The sequence below is a fragment of the Conger conger genome, chromosome 9 (genome assembly GCF_963514075.1).
Source record: "Conger conger chromosome 9, fConCon1.1, whole genome shotgun sequence".
NCBI lineage: Eukaryota > Metazoa > Chordata > Actinopteri > Anguilliformes > Congridae > Conger > Conger conger.
Window position 1 is genome coordinate 20,835,291 of NC_083768.1, and position 19,006 is coordinate 20,854,296.

A 19,006-nucleotide genomic window follows, 5' to 3' on the forward strand; every position below is an offset into this window, starting at 1 on the left:
CACTGCTCCAGTTCAGTTCACTGCAGGTTAATAGTTCTGTTTCAAACAACATGAAGCTTATGAGTCCCCTATTTGTGAATGTGGAGAGAAGTGCGTCTGAATACGATTGTGTTCAGCAGGTCTGTACCGTGTAAGGAGAGGCAGAGTGTTTATGAAGTGACTGACACTCGTACGCTCGCTCAATCAGTCCCCCGAGATGTCTGTGAGCTTCATCATGGCAACTCCCTAGCGACAGGATCTATGGGAATTTCTCTTCTTACCTTCAATTTTCATCTTCTGACAATAATGTACTTTACTGCATCTCTCTTTCTCTCTCTGTCTCATACACTCTCTCACACACGCATACATGCGCACACACATACATACACAAAATAAAAACAAATAAAACAAATATATTTCCACACACATAGGTATGCCCAGACATATACTGCAGATTAGGGTAGGCAATCCTGGATTTGGAGTGCTATAAATGTCTCTGGTTTTGTTCTACTCAGACTAGCTTGATTGCACACTTTGCTTAATTAGTCAGAGGCTGAGCTTGAATGATGAAAGCTTAATTCAGAGCTTGTCTGAATGCCAGGGTGAACGAGACCTTTTAAAATCCCATCTCAATATGTGAGTGGATCTTTTTACTCACACTGGAACACAGGAGAAAACATCAACATAAAACAAAAAGGACATGTAATAGTCTGGCAGACTTGGAATTTGGGACTATCAAATAAGCAGATTTTACGAGCCAACCAATCAGTGATGTTCCCTGATCTGCCCTATGGTGGCCAAGCAGAGCTTGTTTGCTTTTAGAAGTGATAAATAGAATAGATTGTAAAGTCTATGAGTGGTCTCCTCTGCACAGGAGGAAAGAGGAGGGGTCTTCGTCATTAAAAAGACTATAGGCAGTAACCCTGGAGCAAGCTGGCAGAGGTAATCATTAATGTCCCCCCCCCCCTGTAAGCCGTGCACCTGGTACGTCCCTGGACCCATCATCCTAGCCCACAGGCATGCTGGGAAAAATAAGCTAAACACTACTCAATCGCCCAGCTCACCCCTCAATACCCCCTGTAGCACATTGAACTCCTCACCTCCATGAAGGAGACCGGCCTGTACCCACCCTGTCTTACAGGATCCCCCCCCCCTCCCCTCCACTTCCCCATCTACATTTTCCAGGACAGGAGAAATAGTGTGTCCTAGATTAGCACGCTCACACCTCTGCCTTACGGGAAGCTCATTTTTAAAAGCATCTACATGGAAATCAGCTCACAGCGCCGAACAGCCAAGCCGTTGAGTGCGCGAGCGGAGTTGATTGTCTCTGCCCCTTAAGCTCAATGTCATGCAGGCTCGGAGCTACACAACAGCGGCTGTGCTCTTACCAGCATAGTCTCCTGGCAGCCTCAGCGTGTGACCAGAAAACTTATTTCTCATTGGCCGTGGCTGCCTCCCTTTGTAGCTGGGGTGCTGTACTTTGGTGACGTATGACTATATACAGTATACACTGTACATGTCTGCTGCCTTTCTCCTAATCAGCATTGTAACTATGAGAGCTGTTGTTGGAGAGAGAGAGGGAGAGGGAATGAGGGGGAGAGAGCGGCCATCTTAGCCATGTGCGTCCTTTAAACGAGACGTTTCAGACTGAAACGCCGCTGGTGCGCTAATGAAAGCGGAAACTCCTTCCCACACAGTGGCATTTGTCTGGCACACTGCGGGCAGCCCTTTCCCTTTGGGTGTGTAGTGTAATTACAGAGACGGTCACGCTGCACCGCGCTTTATATTGCAGGCGTTAAGACACGCCGGACCTTCAGTGGAGCCCTGGTGTGCCGGAAGGCCTTGAGTGGTAGTTCTGCTGCGACTGACAAAGCGGAGAGATTCGCCACGTCTTCTCCAATAACACGGGAGTGAGCAGTCAAACTGCCTTCAGTAATTACACTGAAACCTGGCTGCTGCAGGGTGAAACAGAGTTGTATACGCCTGTGTCTTAATATAGGGGCTGCAAAGTTATCTGCATTTACCTGATTTCTATTTACTCATCTCACCTTTCTCTTTATTAAATCCTCCAAAAATATATAAATTGTTACTTTAGTGCGCCATATAGTACCATGCTGTTATATTCTCGACTACTGTTTTGCCTTTTTATTTTCTTCTAGACAGCCTTGTTCTATTGTTTGTTTTTGTTATTCATGGCAAGCTTTCTATCGGTTGACCAAGGGGTCATTCAAAGCAAGCGCAAAGCAATTCCTCAGTATTTGCTGTAAAATCCTGGTAGCTGATCAAAACATAGCTTGAGCTGGTCAAACCATATCAAGCCGGGAGCTGGAGCTGGTCTGTACTTCTCAACCAGCTACCAGCTGTTTCAATACCTAGCTTGAGCTGAGGGTATTTTTCAACAGTGTTTTACAGTGCTGCTTCTGTGTGGGAGAGGCTGATACAGCCACTGGGTCTCGCATTGTACCCAGGTGGGCAGGCTTTGAGCCCCTCTGTACTTACTTCCAGTGAGCCCACAGACAGGGTGGTGCTGGTGCTGGTGCTGCCCAGGTTCCGGGGCAGAGTGCGGGTCCGCTCCACCGTCCCCGAGGCCAGGATCTGCCGGACCGAGGGCCGCTGCTTGAACTGCAGCGAGTGACCGTGGCCGTGACCGTGACCGTGGCCGAGCGCGGGCAGCTGCTTGAGCGTGCCGTAGGAGCGGTTCATGTTGGCGCCGATGTGGTCGACCGCCGAAAAGTCGGGGTAGGCCTCGCTCTCGGCCGTGTGCAGCGCGAGGGGGGAGGGCGGCGGGGGGAAGAGCGGGTCCTCCACGCTGATGTTCAGGGGTTTGTCCTCGTCCTGGGAGGCCGGGGGCTTGAGGCTGCTGGTCCGCCGGGGCAGGACCATGTAGTCCCCCTCGCCCCCTCCTCCCCCGCCCCCGGCCCAGCCCAGCCCGCTCTCGGTGCACAGGTACACCGGCGCCCCCCGCTGGTGCTGCTGCTCCACGTTCACCTCCTTCTTCAGGGGCTGCTCCCCCAGCTCGTTCAGCCCGCCCAGCGGAGGCACCTGCACCAGCAGGTTGGGCGGGGGGATGTTGCCAGGCAGGCTGCTGAAGTTCAGGCCCTCCTGGTGCGACGTCAGCTTGGGGTCGTCCTCGTCGTCCAGGGAGATCCGGGACAGGGTGCCCGTGATGGTGGCCGGGTTGCAGGTGTTCACCTCCTTAAAGATGACTGGGTCACGACAGGGAGGAGGAGAAAAGACACGGAGGACAAGGGGTGTTCCAGAGGGATGGAGGACAGGATGGAGGGAGAGGAGGAAGAGAGGATAATGGGAGGACAGATGGGGGAAGGAAGTAGAGGGAATGAAACAAGCAGGGCAGAGAAGGAAAGATGAAGCAGGTGAGAAAATGGGAGGATGTTGCAATGGTAGAAATGGAGGAGAATATAGAAACCGCAAGCACATACAAGGATGTAGTAAAAGATGGAGGGGTGGTGGAAAAGACAAGAATGAGAACGAGAGGAAGAGAGGTGGCAAACAGACATATATAAGAAGGAGGGTGTCGAAAATGTGTGGTGAGGAAGCAGAGGGGTTGTTCGAGGTAATTCACACAAGATCAGTCAGCGTTACATACAGCTCTCTTTCTGGAAACTTCATTGCTATACTGTGTGTCCTTCCTTTCTGTTAGCTTCCATTTACCACAGTATTTCCGATGCATAAGCATGAGAAAATGCATTGGTGCAGTGTGATTTTATTCAATGAAGACTTCAGACTCCTTGTTCGTGAGTGAATGAGCCTTAAGCAACACTGTTCAACAGTATCTCTTTGTTGAATAATGTATAATTATTTGAATCAAATTATGCAAAGCTCATGAAGATAAAGGCACAGGTACAGGTCTTAAAATGTTTATCTCTCACTTAAGCAGCTAACTTGACAGCTTAAATAATTATTACTGTCTGGACTGATTTGAGTCCTGAAACTAACCCCAGGCAGTATAATGATATTTAAGGCATAAAACATAGTATTTCTAGAATTAATATGCGATATTAAATAAACCCAACTAGGTTATTAAATGAACACAGTTATTGGCATAAATATTTCTGAAACTATAAGAAAAGTACTATGTTGCTGTTGCTATTCAAAACATTGAATATCACTATGTGATGTAAACAACCACAATTTTAGAGACAACTCTGTAAACACTGTCTGCCTGGTGCCCATTTGGTACTGTACATCCAAACAAACAGTTTATTTGAATTTTGTATCAGAAAACTGAACTAAAATAGTTTCAGGAGATAGAATAAATAATTCCATAACTCTTTTAACGTGTGATAACGTTTCAGAAAATGCACACAATATGAATTTAGCATTTTACACTGCAGCGCAGGAGTGCTACCACTAATTGGAGGACTGGTGTATCTCCCTCTGTTGACAAAGAGTAACCTGTGTGTGGCTGACACATTATTAGGAGAATATAATGCAGAGGTAACCTAAGGATGCCTGCTTGACCGAAACAACCCATTCCTGGCACGATGAAGGCGACTTATTCCCACCATTGAGGAGCCCTGGATGATAGCATCCATGTTTTGGGCTCAGTTGAAAGAAGCCCTTAGAAGCCAGTATGACCATAAATGAACATAAATGGAGAAATGGTGAACGGCTGAATTTTCACTACCTGTTCAACAAGAACAACATTACTTCTAAAAAATAGAAAAAAAAGAAGAAAAAAGCAAGACACAGTGACAGGAAGATATGACGTTGCCAAGGCAACTGACTTACATGGATGTCCTCTCTCTGAAAGTGTGCAGAAAATAGCAATGGTGCAGTGTTAATTTGCTCTTACACATTCTATATTCTATGAAATTATTACATTTGATTACATGCTCTGAGCATCCTCCTCGGAAAAAGAGCACGTCACAGAAATTGTTTTGGATGAAGTCAAAATTAAAGCTGAAAGCTGCTGTTATGAACTGCACATTGGAATCATATGTGAATTGCGGAATTGGTGACAGTACTAGAAAAGTAAGCAGTTGTGACAATCTTGCCGACACAGTTAAAAGTCCCTGCAAGTTCAATTATTATCCCTGATCTTTTTTTCCATTGGGAATTGATGCTTGCTCTCTCTCTCTCAAATTCAAATTCAAAGTGCTTGATTGGTATGACAAAACTAGCATTTGTATTGCCAAAGCATTTACAAAAAATAATAACAATAACACTGTAATATGATTGAATATAAAAATAATAACAGGATAATATATATATATCTATATGTATATATATATATATATATAATCCTGTTATTATTATATATATAGTCTCTCTCCCTCCATTTCTTGATTAAAACAATGCCAATAAGTCATGAAATAACTGTACCTGTTTGACACGCTAGGTCCACATCTTTTTCAAAGTCTGTCTGTATGGAGACAGGGAACACAGGAGGCTGGGTTAGAGTGGACATAGCAGCGGGGACATCTGCTGCCGGTAGCCTGGCCCTCAGTGCCCACCTGAAGGCAGTGCCAGCCTCTGCAGTGGGCTCTCATTTACCACTGAAGGGCACTGGAGCCTTGCACAGTCTGTTCAGCTCCTCCACGTCATTCAGAGAGGATTCAGACGATGGAGAGGAACTGTGTGTGTGTATGTGTGTGTGTGTGTGTGTGTGCATGTGTGTGCACATGTGCGTGTGTGTGCATGTGTGGGTGTGTATGTGTGGGTGTGGGTGTGTGCGTGTGTGTGCACGTGTGTGTGTACATATGTGTGTGTATATGTGTGTGTGTGTGTGTGTGTGTATGTGTATGCGTGTGAGTGTGCACTTGTTTGTGTGTGCGTGCGTTGTGTGTGTGTGTATATGTGTGTGTGTGTGTGTGTGTGTGTGTACATGTGGCATGTGTAGTCAAGAAAGAGAAAGAGAGAGAGAGGGATAGAGATTTGTTTTTTTATGTCCCCCATTATTTAAACATCACAAAAGGTATAGGAATAAATAACCAATGACCTTCAAACAGCAATATTTGTGAAATAAATTGAGGGCCAAACCCTCCCAAAATTATTTAAAAGTACCAAATGTAACACCCAAGAAAACGATTTGGTAGCAATGAAAGCATCAAAAATCAGGCCTCTTTTAAGACAATGATAAGACCGGTAATACTATAAATAAGTAAAAACAGAGAAAAAGACAGAGATAGAGAGAGAGGTACTGCGTGCAGGACTGACTTTGTAAAAAAATCATCCATGTTCAGAGAAAAGCAATGTAGAGAAAAATTAGGCCAATAATGACTATTAATTAAAATCCAAAAAAGGGCAGTTCAAGTTCGGATTCACTTCAATAAAAGTGACCCCCCCGCTCCTATCACAACAAGGCCCTGAAATACCAAGAGATGAGCCCAGAGGAGCCCCCTCAGCCAGCTAGTCTTGAGACTTAGTTCATTAACCCTCCCTAACACAAAGCAGCCTCAAGACAGCACTAGACAATTAATTAGAGTCGACCAAATTATAGCACACAATTAATTAGAGTCAACCAAATTATGGGAAAGCATAAACAAAATTACATCACCTATTGGGACACGTAAACAAGAGAGAGCGAGAAAAAGAGAGAGAGTGTGGAAAAGTATATTTGGGTAAACATGATTCTGTATTCTGTGTATGTGTGTGTGTGTGTGTGTGTGTGTGTGTGAGTCCTTGTGCGTGCTTGAGCAGGCAAGTGCATTCATTAAGTATTATTACGAACAACACAACACAGAACAACTGAGTGAAGGAACGAGCAACTGAACGACGACACGGGAGGGAGAGTGAAAATGAAGCTTTATCTGGAATGGGCAGATCGATGGCAGACGAGCACCCCTCGAACGAGCACAAACAGACAAACAGACACGAAACAACCCCGTAGCCGAGCACCATTTGCGCTGGATTGATGGGTACATGCAGTACTGTACACGAAAAGCAGGGCATCATAAGGCAGCCCCAGGACTGTCAGATAAAGACTGTGATTAGCATGGACAGTAAGAGAGGAAACATGGCCGTCAGCAGGAGGGGCTCAGGGGGATGGATGGACAGGGAAGAGCCCGCTTGCTCAACATGGTGACAGTGCAATACCTTCACCGGGCAGGGCCTTTGATGAGCTGCTGTTGTTTTTTATTTCCCAGCTCGGCAATAAGAATGCTTAATTGCAGGCTGGGTACGCTCAAATTATCTGCAGCTAGACTTAACGAGGTCGCCGTTTCTACTTAAGGCCATGAGAATCCGCAAGGATGGACATTTGTGAAATCCTAGAAACAGCCAGTGCTGTACCCATTGTCCTGGGGGCAGCTGTGGGGAATTTTGCTTACCGGAACTGGGGTGGCATAGACTGGCAATATTCGTTGCATATAAAAAAAATGCATACAATGATAATGACCGATGCGTGGGTGAGTGGGTAAATGTGATGCTCTGTGTATGTTGCACAATATGTGTTTAGTCTATTAGTCTACTTTACTGTATGTGTATCTGTGTTTTTGGACGCACTTGAAAACAAGATGATTAATCTCAAGGGGCTATCCTTCAATACATTTTTTTTTCAAACAGCTGGGTCATGATAGTCTTATCTAGCTTACTGTATATGGTAAAATTAAATGAAGCTTACAATAAAAAAGAAATAACAAAACAAACAAACAATATCTAGTGCAGAGACAGTGGTGACCCTCCACTAAATTCCAGCTATGGCAGTTTGATACACCTGGTCAAGCTGGTTATAAGCTGGGGTAGCTGGGTATGAGCTGGTCAACCAACCTGGCCAAGCTGCTAATAAAGCTGGTCTAGCTGGGTATGAGCTAGTCAACCAGCTAATGCTGGTAGCTTATCTGAGCACCTTGTTTGAGCTGTTTCTTGCATCTTATAGCAGAGAAATGGTCAACGTGATCGGGAGTAGAGACATGTGTTCAGCTTAGCTGAGCTCTCCTGGGAACGTAGCATAAGTGACAGCCAACGACACATGACCAACAGTTCCCTGTGAGAATCCCCTCACCGCAACACCCATCCCCTATGGGGCTCAACTTCACCCCCAATCCTCACAGTACCCCATGGGACCCGACACACCCTACACCATCCCAAACTTCTCCAGAAACCAGAAACGACTGCATACCTCCCTGAGAATCACACCCTCCCAGGGTCTCTCAATATCCCCCACTTCCTGCACACTCTGCAAAATGTCCGCTCGGAATAACACTGGGATACAGTTCAAAAGCTGCAGCGGAGATATGAGCCAGATGAAAAACTGTAGCACGCTGAGCAATGAATCTCAAGGGCCTGCCACATAAATATCGCCCCCACCCAAACAAAACAAAGAGCTGAAGACTACAGGGATCTGTTTGAGGTTTGTTATTAACATTGGGATGTTCGCTGTTACCTTCTTCTGCTATACAACAGATTAAACCACCATTTTAAGCCAAGATAAATGCAATACTGTCTCTCCTCTGATATGGGGCTTTAAAGTTATAAAACCTGATATCTTACCACCATTTCAGAATAGAGCCTTTTCTAAGCTCAGCAAACACAGGTCAAAGTCTATAGTGTGTAGGTCGCACTGTGTCTCGTGCCACAATTTGCGTGAGTTAAATGCTTGAAAAAGCTGCTCTTTCTTCTCCAGAATGCAAAGACCACACTAGGTTTAAAATCTCTACGGCCATTTCTGTGCTTCTGTTTCTATCACTTAAAAAAAACAAAAAACAAAATAGAGCTAACAGTGATGGGAGCAAAAGTTACATTGATTTCTGCTCAGAACAGTCACTGCTGACAACTGATCCAAGTGAGGCGTTAGAATTAAAGCGCCATTACGTTCACCTTGCGTCCAAATTGCCAGACATGACAGGAAGAGACAGATAAGCACTAATTTAGCAGATTGCTCACTCTGCTAGACCCACTGGCTTGTGGTTGTTTGGCGCCATGGTCGGGTGACCCGCCGGTGGGTATCTAATTGCCCCACACGGCTGGCTGTGGATGTTGACATGAGGATATTTCTGCCAGGAAATAAACGCACAGAGGAGCAAAAAAACAAAACAAATAATGATGCACAGTGATAAAACCAAAGGGAAAATATAAGATTGAGGCAGGGAGATACCGAGTCTTTCTGCACCCGTAACATGAAGAGCTTTCACATTCTGTCAATGCCATTAGCTGGGTCCACACAAGTCACTGCTTTACTGAGAACTGAACTTGGAACTTATACTGTTTTATGTAACATAGTGTAACTAAGCAACCCTTAGTCTAATGTTGAAGTACATAGCAAAACTGTCAAACCCTCAGTCATGTTAAACTCTCAGTACTCTCAAACTGTCAAACCTTAATGCAGTGGTACTGAATGTAACTAAAACTAGTCTAATGATGTAACATGCTCAATGACTAACTTACACTGTAATAGTGTATGTAAGAGGATCACTGTAATTAGAACTGAGTAAACCTGTATTATATAAGAGAGTTAGTTAATGTTGAAATGTGTTACACTATAGGCCTTGGGGTGAGACAGAGTCACATTAATTATAGTGCTGATCAGAGCACTGATGCAGTGGTAATAGTCAAACAGGGCCGGGCAGGAGTATAAGAGACCTGTTATGTTAGTGGTGGGTTGGGGGCAGAGACAGACGAGGTGTGTGACCTCCCCGCAATGGTGCGACATTAGCTCAGGTGATAAGAGCGGTTATCTGGCAGTTGGAGAGCCGCCAGTTTGATCCCCCACCCCGGGTGTGTCGAAGTGTCCCTGAGCACTTGTCCCTGCTCCTGAGCTTGTTGGTTGGTGCCTGGTGGCAGCCTTTTGCCAATGGTGTGTGAATGGGAGACATTAATTCTAAAGGGCTTTGGATTGAAAAGTATGTGAATGCAGTCCATTTTTAACACTGGATATTACCAGTCATAGCTGCCTGCCATAGGATGAAGGGGAGAATGCAGTGAGATGTAATGCTATTCACCATGATCTGCACCTGGCCATTCTTGCAGGAGTCCGGAGAGTTCTCGCTGTCGTCTTTGCAGACACCCATCCGGCATCTCACTGCATCTTGGACCTGAGAGAGAGAGAGTATCCCCTTTACCCACAGTACTCTGTGACCATCTGGCATTACAATGTGGCCATATGTTCATTTGGCCTCTGGTTTATCACTGTACTGCTGGTATAAATATAGACAAACAAACCCCCTCCACAGTTCACTCACCAATGTATACCAGAGCCCTCCCACGCCCCCAAATTACATTAAGCAAAGATATGACTGTCAATGACATTAACCTGTATTGTAACTACAGTGATGTTTTTAAGATGCAGGTATTTTCAATTAACATATTATACCATTTCATTTATAGAAGTAGCTATCTTTAACCGTCAGTAAATACTGTAAATACTGAGCAGAGAAAGAGAACGAGAGAGAGAGAAAGAGAGAGATTACTTTGTTTTAATAATCTCCATCAGACCAGCTGCACAGATATCAGGCTCAGGAGAATTGTATTCATGGCTCTCATTTTGATTGCGTAGCCGTCATACAAGGGTGGCGATATGAGATTTTTAATAAAACAATGATATGAGTTTAAACTCTGGAGTGACATGCGTGCTGAACCTGCACTGTCTCTCCTCGTCTCTGTTTTCATTACAATGGTGCGCGAGGCATTTCCCACCTGCTAGTGTTGCCACAGCTCGTATATTAGAGAGTGTGACTGTAGCCTGTCAACTGTAATTAAAGCCGTCTCCCTTGCCACTGAACCCTCAGCTACACGCAACTCAAACATGTACCGACATTGAAAGACAAATAAAGCTGAAGACGCCAAGACAGGCTTCCCAAATATATTATACATGTTTTTTAAAGACCTGTGCATTAAAACTATGTGATTTTATTTTAACAGTTGCACAATACATAATATTTAAAGAGTATTACATCTGTGGTATTAAGTCAATTTTCTCAGTTGAAATGTTGTGATTTTTTTATTTTACCACTTAAACAGGGCGGCCTGTAGCGTAGTGGTTAAGGTAAATGACTGGCATACACAAAGTCGGTGGTTCTAATCCCGGTGTAGCCACAATCAGATCTGCACAGCCGTTGGGCCCTTAAGCAAGGCCCTTAACCTGCATTGCACCAGGGGTGGATTGTATCCTGCTTAGTCTAATCAACTGTATGTCGCTCTGGATAAGAGTGTCTGCCAAATGGCAATAATGTAATGTAATGTAATGAAACTTTTTCCACTGCCTATTGCAAGTAGATTCAGTGTTGGCTATTTGGAGACCAAGTTTAATCAGCTATCAATATGACAACTCCATTTTAGTGGATCAGTTTTGCGATGTTTATGGAGCTGCAGAGGAAGTGAATATCCATACAGAACAGACACGGTGCGTCAGACCGCCAATGTGTGTGCTTAGAAATGACGCACTTTACATCAAAAGGGAAGTGCGTTATTTCCCTAGTCATGCACTCCAAGTACACATATTTATCTTGAAGCTTAATGAACACTTCAAATCCAATTTCACAAGGTCTTTAAATCTTGAAGCTCATCTTTCAAAAGAAATACTTCTCTTTCAACACGGTAATTTTGGTTGGCTAGAACATGCATTTGCTGTGATTACATATTTTTAAAACTAATCTTCCGCAACCATTTGGAAAGACTGATAAAAAATGTGTTCAATCTAGCAACAATGGCTATGCTATGGGAGCATTTCACTCAAAGCTGTTTATTTAAACACTTAAGTGAATTTAATTCACACAGGTATAGGACTGTACTTTCCACTATGAAGCATCATGCATAACAATGCTGAAATAAGGCATGGCTTTCTTGATATGCTAAAGCCATTGGGGATTACATCGAGTCCTTTGGAAGGATTTCCATATATTTACTAAAACAATTCAGGGATGTATTTTATTCTGATCCCTGGTGATATTGATTTAATATAGATGGCTTAGCATGGTTTAAGCATTTTTCCATCCTGTATTATTTTCATGGGATGTGAAAGTTAGTCCACTGTGCACATGGTGGAGAATGCGAGCAATGCACTTCTGGGTTATGGGTAAGCCAGAGGTAAGGAGTACTGCAACTCTGAATAATATACATCAGTTCCTATGAAAAGACTCCTTATTAAAAATTCACCTTGCATGTTGTGATTACCAGTTTCCAAGTATGTTAAAATGGATTGTCACAGGCAGCAAGGCTTGCTGGATTTGCAGTTTGTATTAAAAAAAACCCCAGAAAGAATAGTAGAAGCCTTAATCTATGAGGCAATAAACTCTGCTTTAAAAGCACACTGAGCCCTTTGGAAATATTAACACACCACTGCGTTCACTATTGGCTGGAGGTCCTTCAGGGTTCGCCCCACTGTTGCAACGGCAACATTAAATATAAATGATAAAATATCAAATTTCATCAAATAAATAAAACAAAAGTAGATATGTATAACCACATTTGTGGACTGGAGAACATTTCAGTTCTTCCTACTTAAAAGTAGTCTGCTTGTTTACAGTTGTTCACACTTGCAAGCAACAAATACAAAGTTTGCATTGTGAAAAATACAGTGTAAACAGTGTGCATATCTGGGTTGTTACTAGCTATGTGTACTTTATATTATGCTACTTATTTTCCTTCCCAGAATGTAGTTTTTATCCACTGAATTTAAAAGCTATTAAAAGAACAAGATATTCTGCAACTCCCAAGTGTAAACAGCAAGCTATTACTTTTCATGAGCAGACTGAAAATGTGTCTCTCATTTAAATTTTAACAAGTTAGCTGCTTTTCTCAAAGGATACATAGAGAGACCATACAGGCATACAAGCTAACCACCAAATGTAGACATATAGTAGTATCTACTAAAGCTGACTGAGTACCTGATTGACACATATTTTTTGTGTCCCAAGACACTGCATTTACTGCCTGAGGTGGCAGTCAACATCAAGCTGTTGAAGTTAAACTAGACAGAAATGAGCAAGCAGTGATACGCCAATGATAGCGAGCTTGCTAAGTAACAAAGACAACATTATCTGCACCATTACAGAACTGAAGAAATGTGTGAGGCCTCTGCCTCAAGCTGGTTTGATTCATTTTTACTGAAACATAATTACAGGATATTGAAGTTTAACCCCATCCACGCTGCCCCCTTTTGGTTGAGTCGTCAACGACCCAAATTATTGTTGCATTCATATTTCTTAGATAATAAAAACTGTGACGTAATAAAACCGCAAGATGGTGATGCCCGGTTGTCTTTACTTTAAGTCTTCAACCATGTGTGTGCAGAAAATAGTTTTTGAGATAATTTACACTTTTATAGGACTTGCCTTCTAGGGGGCCAAAGTGGAAAGGGTTAATCTAAGGTGGACGTGGATCAGTGGAATTTCACACATTTTTACTTGCGTAGTTCAGGCACTGCGTAGCGAGAAATTCAGTTTCCTTGGTGATTTCACACTGCTTTTCCAACATGAAAAATTTAATAAATAAAAAATGAAATAGTTGCGTGTCCTTTTTAAAGTTAGTTTGCCTTCAGCAGAGGGCCCAGCCAAGATCCTGTGGGGCTGGACCTTCCGTGCACTTTAAATCACAGAAACGTCTAGAAAGAAAAATTAAAATGGTTCAGCCAAATCCAGGGTTAGCGCTCAGATGGAGCAGCGCCCTGCAGGAAATTAGCCCTGCCAGAGCCAGGGCAGTGTGGGATATGCCCCTGCCTTAAAAGGCACCTTGGCTGTTTCTTCAGCAGAATAAAACCCATGGAAAGTAATGGTGGACATACCGCACAGCCTTTAAAATGCATCCTTTCACGTCGGGGTGTGAATGGTATGTCCGCGCGCTTTCCCTCGGGTGTATTTGAAAATTATTGTCAACTTTTCACTGGGCAAATCCAAAATAAATTCCACATTTCAATTACGAGACACACTTGTAAAATGATAACTCCAGGGATAAACTGCCAGTACGGTAATAGCCGGTGAGCTACCTGAGACGCCCTTTAAATGAAAGTATGCGCTGTGAAAAGAAAAGTAGAATATTTTATAGAATATTGCCACGGCGCTCACCTCCCGCCGCATGATGCAGTGCACGGTGATGATGACGAAGCCCTGGACCGAGTCGAAGACGGCAAAGAGCACCTGGAAAAGCGTGGAGCGGCGGTCCGTGATGGCCAGCACGGCCGACATCCAGGTGAGAGCCAGCAGGGGGAGCACCACGCAGGAGCTCCACAGCGACGCCCTGGGCAAACAGCACAGCCAACTTCAGCCGCTCTCTTACGCTGAGGACTCTGGGAGTGCTTTACAGAGGGCTACAGCACTGCATGCTAAGCCTTAAAGTGACAGTGCTGACTTTAATATTCGGCGAGAGTTAGGGCAGTGCTAATATACAGGTGTAAGCATCCAGTCCTGGAGGGACACGGCGTCTGCTGGTCTTCAGTGTGTTTGAAGGCCTTCATTAACTGCTGATTGGAAGGGAACCACAGACTAAGCATACCCTCCAGGACTTGACGTTGACACTCCTGCATTAATGCAATGACAGTTAAAATGACTCCCATGCCCCCAATGACATGACATACATTTAAACCACCTCTCTCTTTCTCTCTCGCTCTCTCTCTCTCACACACACACACACACAGGCACTGATGCATACGCACACAAACGCACACCGCTCAAAGCATATTTGGCTAGGTTCTGATGCCTCAGAAAGCCACTGGAATCTTTCAAAGGGCTTGCGCATTAACATGGGCTCTAGAGTCCAGGGACACTGGCAGTATATTAAATGAATGCAGCAAACAAAAATGGCATTTAAATTCACACTGCCAAAGCCAATAGCACAAACTTTACAGTGTGTGGTATTTCAAACACAGAGGATGTGTCTGCAATACACATTGCTCTGCTTGGCTATAGAACATGTCTTATGTGGCTCTAGAGAGTGTGTGTAAAAGAAGCAGCCCTGTGCCCAGAATACAGGAGGACATCTTGGGTGGGGAGGGGGTGGCTGGCTCACACCAATTTACTGTGTTCACGGTGCACTGAACTCCTATTGCAGGTGTTAATATGCCTGATTGACAGGGGACTGACAGGCAGGAGACCTGTTCATTACCAGAGGCAGTGGGTGGTTGCCGGGAGACAAGGAACTGTGCCTCGCTACTGTACTGGAAATGACAGTGTCACAACCAAACACAGTCAAACGTGAGAGAGGGAGAGAAAGACGGAGAGGTATAGGTAGAGGTAGAGAAAGAGAGAAAGGAAGTAGAGGGCAAGGTAGAGAGTGGCAGTGAAAGAAAAAAGGAAACTTCAAGGCAGTTCATGTTTTCATTCCATTTTCACATCTAAAAACACTGCCCACCAGGGACTTCAAGACAGACTTAAGTTTTTCCACCAAACAAAAGAACAAGAGGTTACCATACGGGCTTGCCCTCATTCTTTTTCTCTTCAAAGAGCCAGCCCTCCTGAACATCCCAGCTCATAACTATGTATTGCTTTTGTCTCAAGTATGGATCTGCATATGCAGTGGGTGTGTATTTGTGTGTCCTTATGTGTGTATGTGTGCTTTTGTGTGTGTGCGTTTGTGAGTGTGTGTGTGGAAGGGGGTAAACTTCAGGAATTTTCTTTTATCCTTAGGAATTGAGAGGGCAGAACACTCAGATGACTGAAATGTCCTCACAAATCCATGTGAAATAAGAAACAGATCACATTTTGACACTTTTGGGTTTTTCAGTGAGTTTGTAAAGCAGTGGAAAAAGTTGCTTTGGAGGGAGTTTGCAGAGAGCGGGTGAGGGGGGGAGGGAGGGCTGGTCCCTCTGAAGAGTCCCTGTTCCTTACGGTAGGGCGAGGCGTGAGTGGAGGCGAGAGAGAGGGAGAGAGAGAGAGAGAGCGACAGAGCAAGCGAGGGAGAGATAGAGCGAGGGAGAGAGATAGAGTGGGAGAGAGAGTGAGGGAGGGAGACAGAGAGTGAGAGGGAGCGAGAGAGAGAGCGAGGGAGGGATATATATATAGAGAGATAGAGAGAGAAAGGTAGAGAGATATAGAGAGGAAGCGAGGGAGAGAGATAGAGAGTGGAAGGGAGCGAGGGGGAGAGAGAGGGAGAGAGAGAGAAGGAGAGAGAGTGAGGGGGAGAGAGCGAGCGAGGGAGAGAGAGAAAGGGAGATAGAGAGAGCGAGTGAGGGAGAGAGATAGAGAGAGAGCGAGCGAGGGAGAGTGAGGACATGGAATGAGACTAACATGGCGCTGCTGGCGGTGGAGCTGGACAGAGCGGTGCGTGAGATCACCCCACACTTGGAGCATTTGAGGAGCAGTCTGCTGCGCGGCTCCAGCGCCTGACTTCAGGATGGAACAAACCAAATACACACGGGAGGGGGGGGGGGGTGTCAACACATACCAAACAATGCAAGGAGAGGGGGAGAACAAAGTATGCACAGAAACACATACGTACACGTGTCCACAAAAATATAGAAACATACACACACACACACACATACACCCAAACACACGCACACACACACACACACACACACACACACACAAGCACACACACACCGACACACACGTGTAAAGATTCAAACATAAATAACAAATAAAACAACAACAGAGGGCGCAGAACAGATTAAAATCAACAAAGACAATTGAAAGAGAGGGAGAGGGACATCGAAAAGGAAAGGAAAAAAGAAAGAAAGAAAAATTTAAGGAAAACCCAAAGCAGCCATATGGACAACAGCAACAGCAGAGACGGCAGCAGCATGAGGGAATGAGAGATGAGCACGTCAGTAAAACCAAAAACCAGACAGAGAGAGGGGAGCTGCAAGGCCTAACCACGCATTGTCTGCGGCCTGGCTGACACTGCGGAAAAAAACTCCCATGCGGACAGGAGGCGGTACACAGGTGAAATTCTCGGCGACTGCCAAATATTGTCACACGCCCGCGAACACCTGTCAGCAAAGACACGGGGCTTTGCGGTGTTACAGTCTGTCTAGACAGTCTGTTCTCACTCCTGGCTGTTAACAACTCTCAGCTCAAACACGCGGGCGCTTCGAGGTTTCTGAGATATTTCGGTAATAGCAGTTCTATGTAATTGCATCTATCTAGGCGAGCGTATAATAGTGCTGGCTTTCCAAATAAGCGAGAATGAATGCACGGTACTGAGAGAACATGTGGGAGGTTAGCATGTACGGTGCTGTGTCAAGTACTGCTTCAGTACCTCGTTGACTTACTGTTCTTTTCTGGGGGCAAATATACAGCTGCCAAATTTTGTTAAAGGATTAGCAACATTCGGGATAATCTGCACAGTAATACCAGTCAGAATAGAAACCGCCTGGCTGGCTCATTAAAGGAGATTGTCAAATATGAACCGATCTACCTGCTAATTAATGACCATCGAGGGTGAGAGAGCAGCAAAGCAGTTTCTTGGCGGTTGCCTCCGAAACCACACCTTTGCCAGGCTGCGGGTTATAACACTGCGGACCCCAGAGATAAATTCATAAATAAATAAAATATGCTACAGCGAGAACTACTCCTTGCCTGTTATTCCTGGGAACGACTTTTTAGTACGGCTCCTAATTCCGGCTCATTTAATTAAAACGTCCATCACATGCAGTTATGACTTATAACATACCCGGGAGTGCGACTGGAGCCATTTAGCACGGGCCTAAATTAATCGGAGGTGGCGCAATATGGAATATTAGCATGTTTCACACCTCATTTAATGTCAAGGTCTGCTGCGTGATGTTTCATGAATAAATACATAAGCAGTGAGGACGACTTTCTTATTAACATGATAAGTATGGGCTGTCTGTTGCACGGTACCCCTGAGTGACTCCTAAGGCTTTATCAATAATTAGGCTATAATCCTTCTGGAAAAAACTGCTTTGGTCTACTTTGGATCGCACAATACCACATTATTTCAGAGGCCTCTAAGCATAAGCATATTTATTTGCTGCAAGAAATATTGGGCAGTTAACCTTTGCAGCTCCCCGATACAGTGACTACATTCCACATACCGAATTACCAACAATAGGGCAAAAAAGAGGGGGAAAAACAAGAAATCAATTCCCAGGAAATTAAAACATAGATCTTGTCTGGCGGATCAGTGTACCCAGGCGTTTGATTATCATAGATCACTGATTTAGAGCAAATGTAATTACGGGGGACAAGCTAAAATCATACTTTGTTATTGGATTCATGTCACCACTGCTATCTATCATCTGAGGCACTGACCCTAAGAAAATGTAAGATAGTTTGTTTTCAGCGGCAGTGAGTGATCTATATGACATTTATTTTTTATCGGAATAATAACAATGAATGCAAATGTGATGGGAATAATAATAATAGCGCCATGATCTCACAGCCATGAAGATGTAGGTCAGAGAAGTTAAAGAAGAAAAAAAAGGCCAGATTAAATTGCATTTGCTCAAGTGCTCGATGGAGAATACAGTTAGTATTGCTTGTTCAGGCCTCTAAATCTTTAACACTGTTTGCTAGAGGTATCCATAAAGTAGGACTGCTGGGAGTTCCAAGTTTTTTGAATTTTTTGACAAATTCAGTTGAACAGTTGTAGGACAGTTTTATGCTAAAATTGAGCAATGCAACCGGGTAAACAGTCCGCTTTAGGCCTTCATATTCAATAACGCGTGATTGTGTTTGAAGGGTACTAGAGTACATAATGGTTTCAGATAGTTTTGAGGATTACTAGGAACTACTGAACTAATATTTCAGGATCTCTAATAGCACCACATAAATAGCAAAAACCTTGAAGCTTTACCAGGTCCTGGGTACGTCATTAGAAGAGCTAAAGGAGCCCAGGCAGATCAAAGCGATGTTGCACACATTTATTGACCAGATCAATGTAAAGTGGGTGCTAGCTAGGCCTCCCCTCAAAGAATTTCCGCAGTAATGATCCTTCAGTACGAGGACTGTTTCCAGTTCCAGGTAAGCACGCTGGCGGATCGATAAACGTTATTAACTCTGTCATAACAGCTCAGGACCAGTCAAGGAAGGATGTGTCACTTTGGGTCAAGTGCATCAGTTCTGTTTATTCCAGGTGGCTGGGCTCGGACGATTGATATGCTTACCCTGTGGCCGGGTTTTTCATCTATGTAAAAATTACGTGTATGGTGTGCAAATCAGTCACAATGCCT

At 44.3% G+C, this 19,006-nt stretch overlaps 1 protein-coding gene across 1 annotated transcript in view; it reads right to left on the reverse strand.

Moving 5' to 3' along the window:
• Positions 1 to 19,006, reverse strand: part of adgrb2 (adhesion G protein-coupled receptor B2) — a 198,949-nt gene that overhangs the window by 17,375 nt on the left and 162,568 nt on the right. The window contains exons 23-28 of the mRNA XM_061255343.1: positions 16,098 to 16,196; positions 13,941 to 14,112; positions 9,882 to 9,974; positions 5,326 to 5,365; positions 4,732 to 4,746; positions 2,479 to 3,185 (exon numbers count right to left, since the gene is read on the reverse strand). Of these exons, the coding sequence (XP_061111327.1) occupies positions 2,479 to 3,185; positions 4,732 to 4,746; positions 5,326 to 5,365; positions 9,882 to 9,974; positions 13,941 to 14,112; positions 16,098 to 16,196 (1,126 nt within the window). The remainder of the gene's footprint in view (positions 1 to 2,478; positions 3,186 to 4,731; positions 4,747 to 5,325; positions 5,366 to 9,881; positions 9,975 to 13,940; positions 14,113 to 16,097; positions 16,197 to 19,006) is intronic.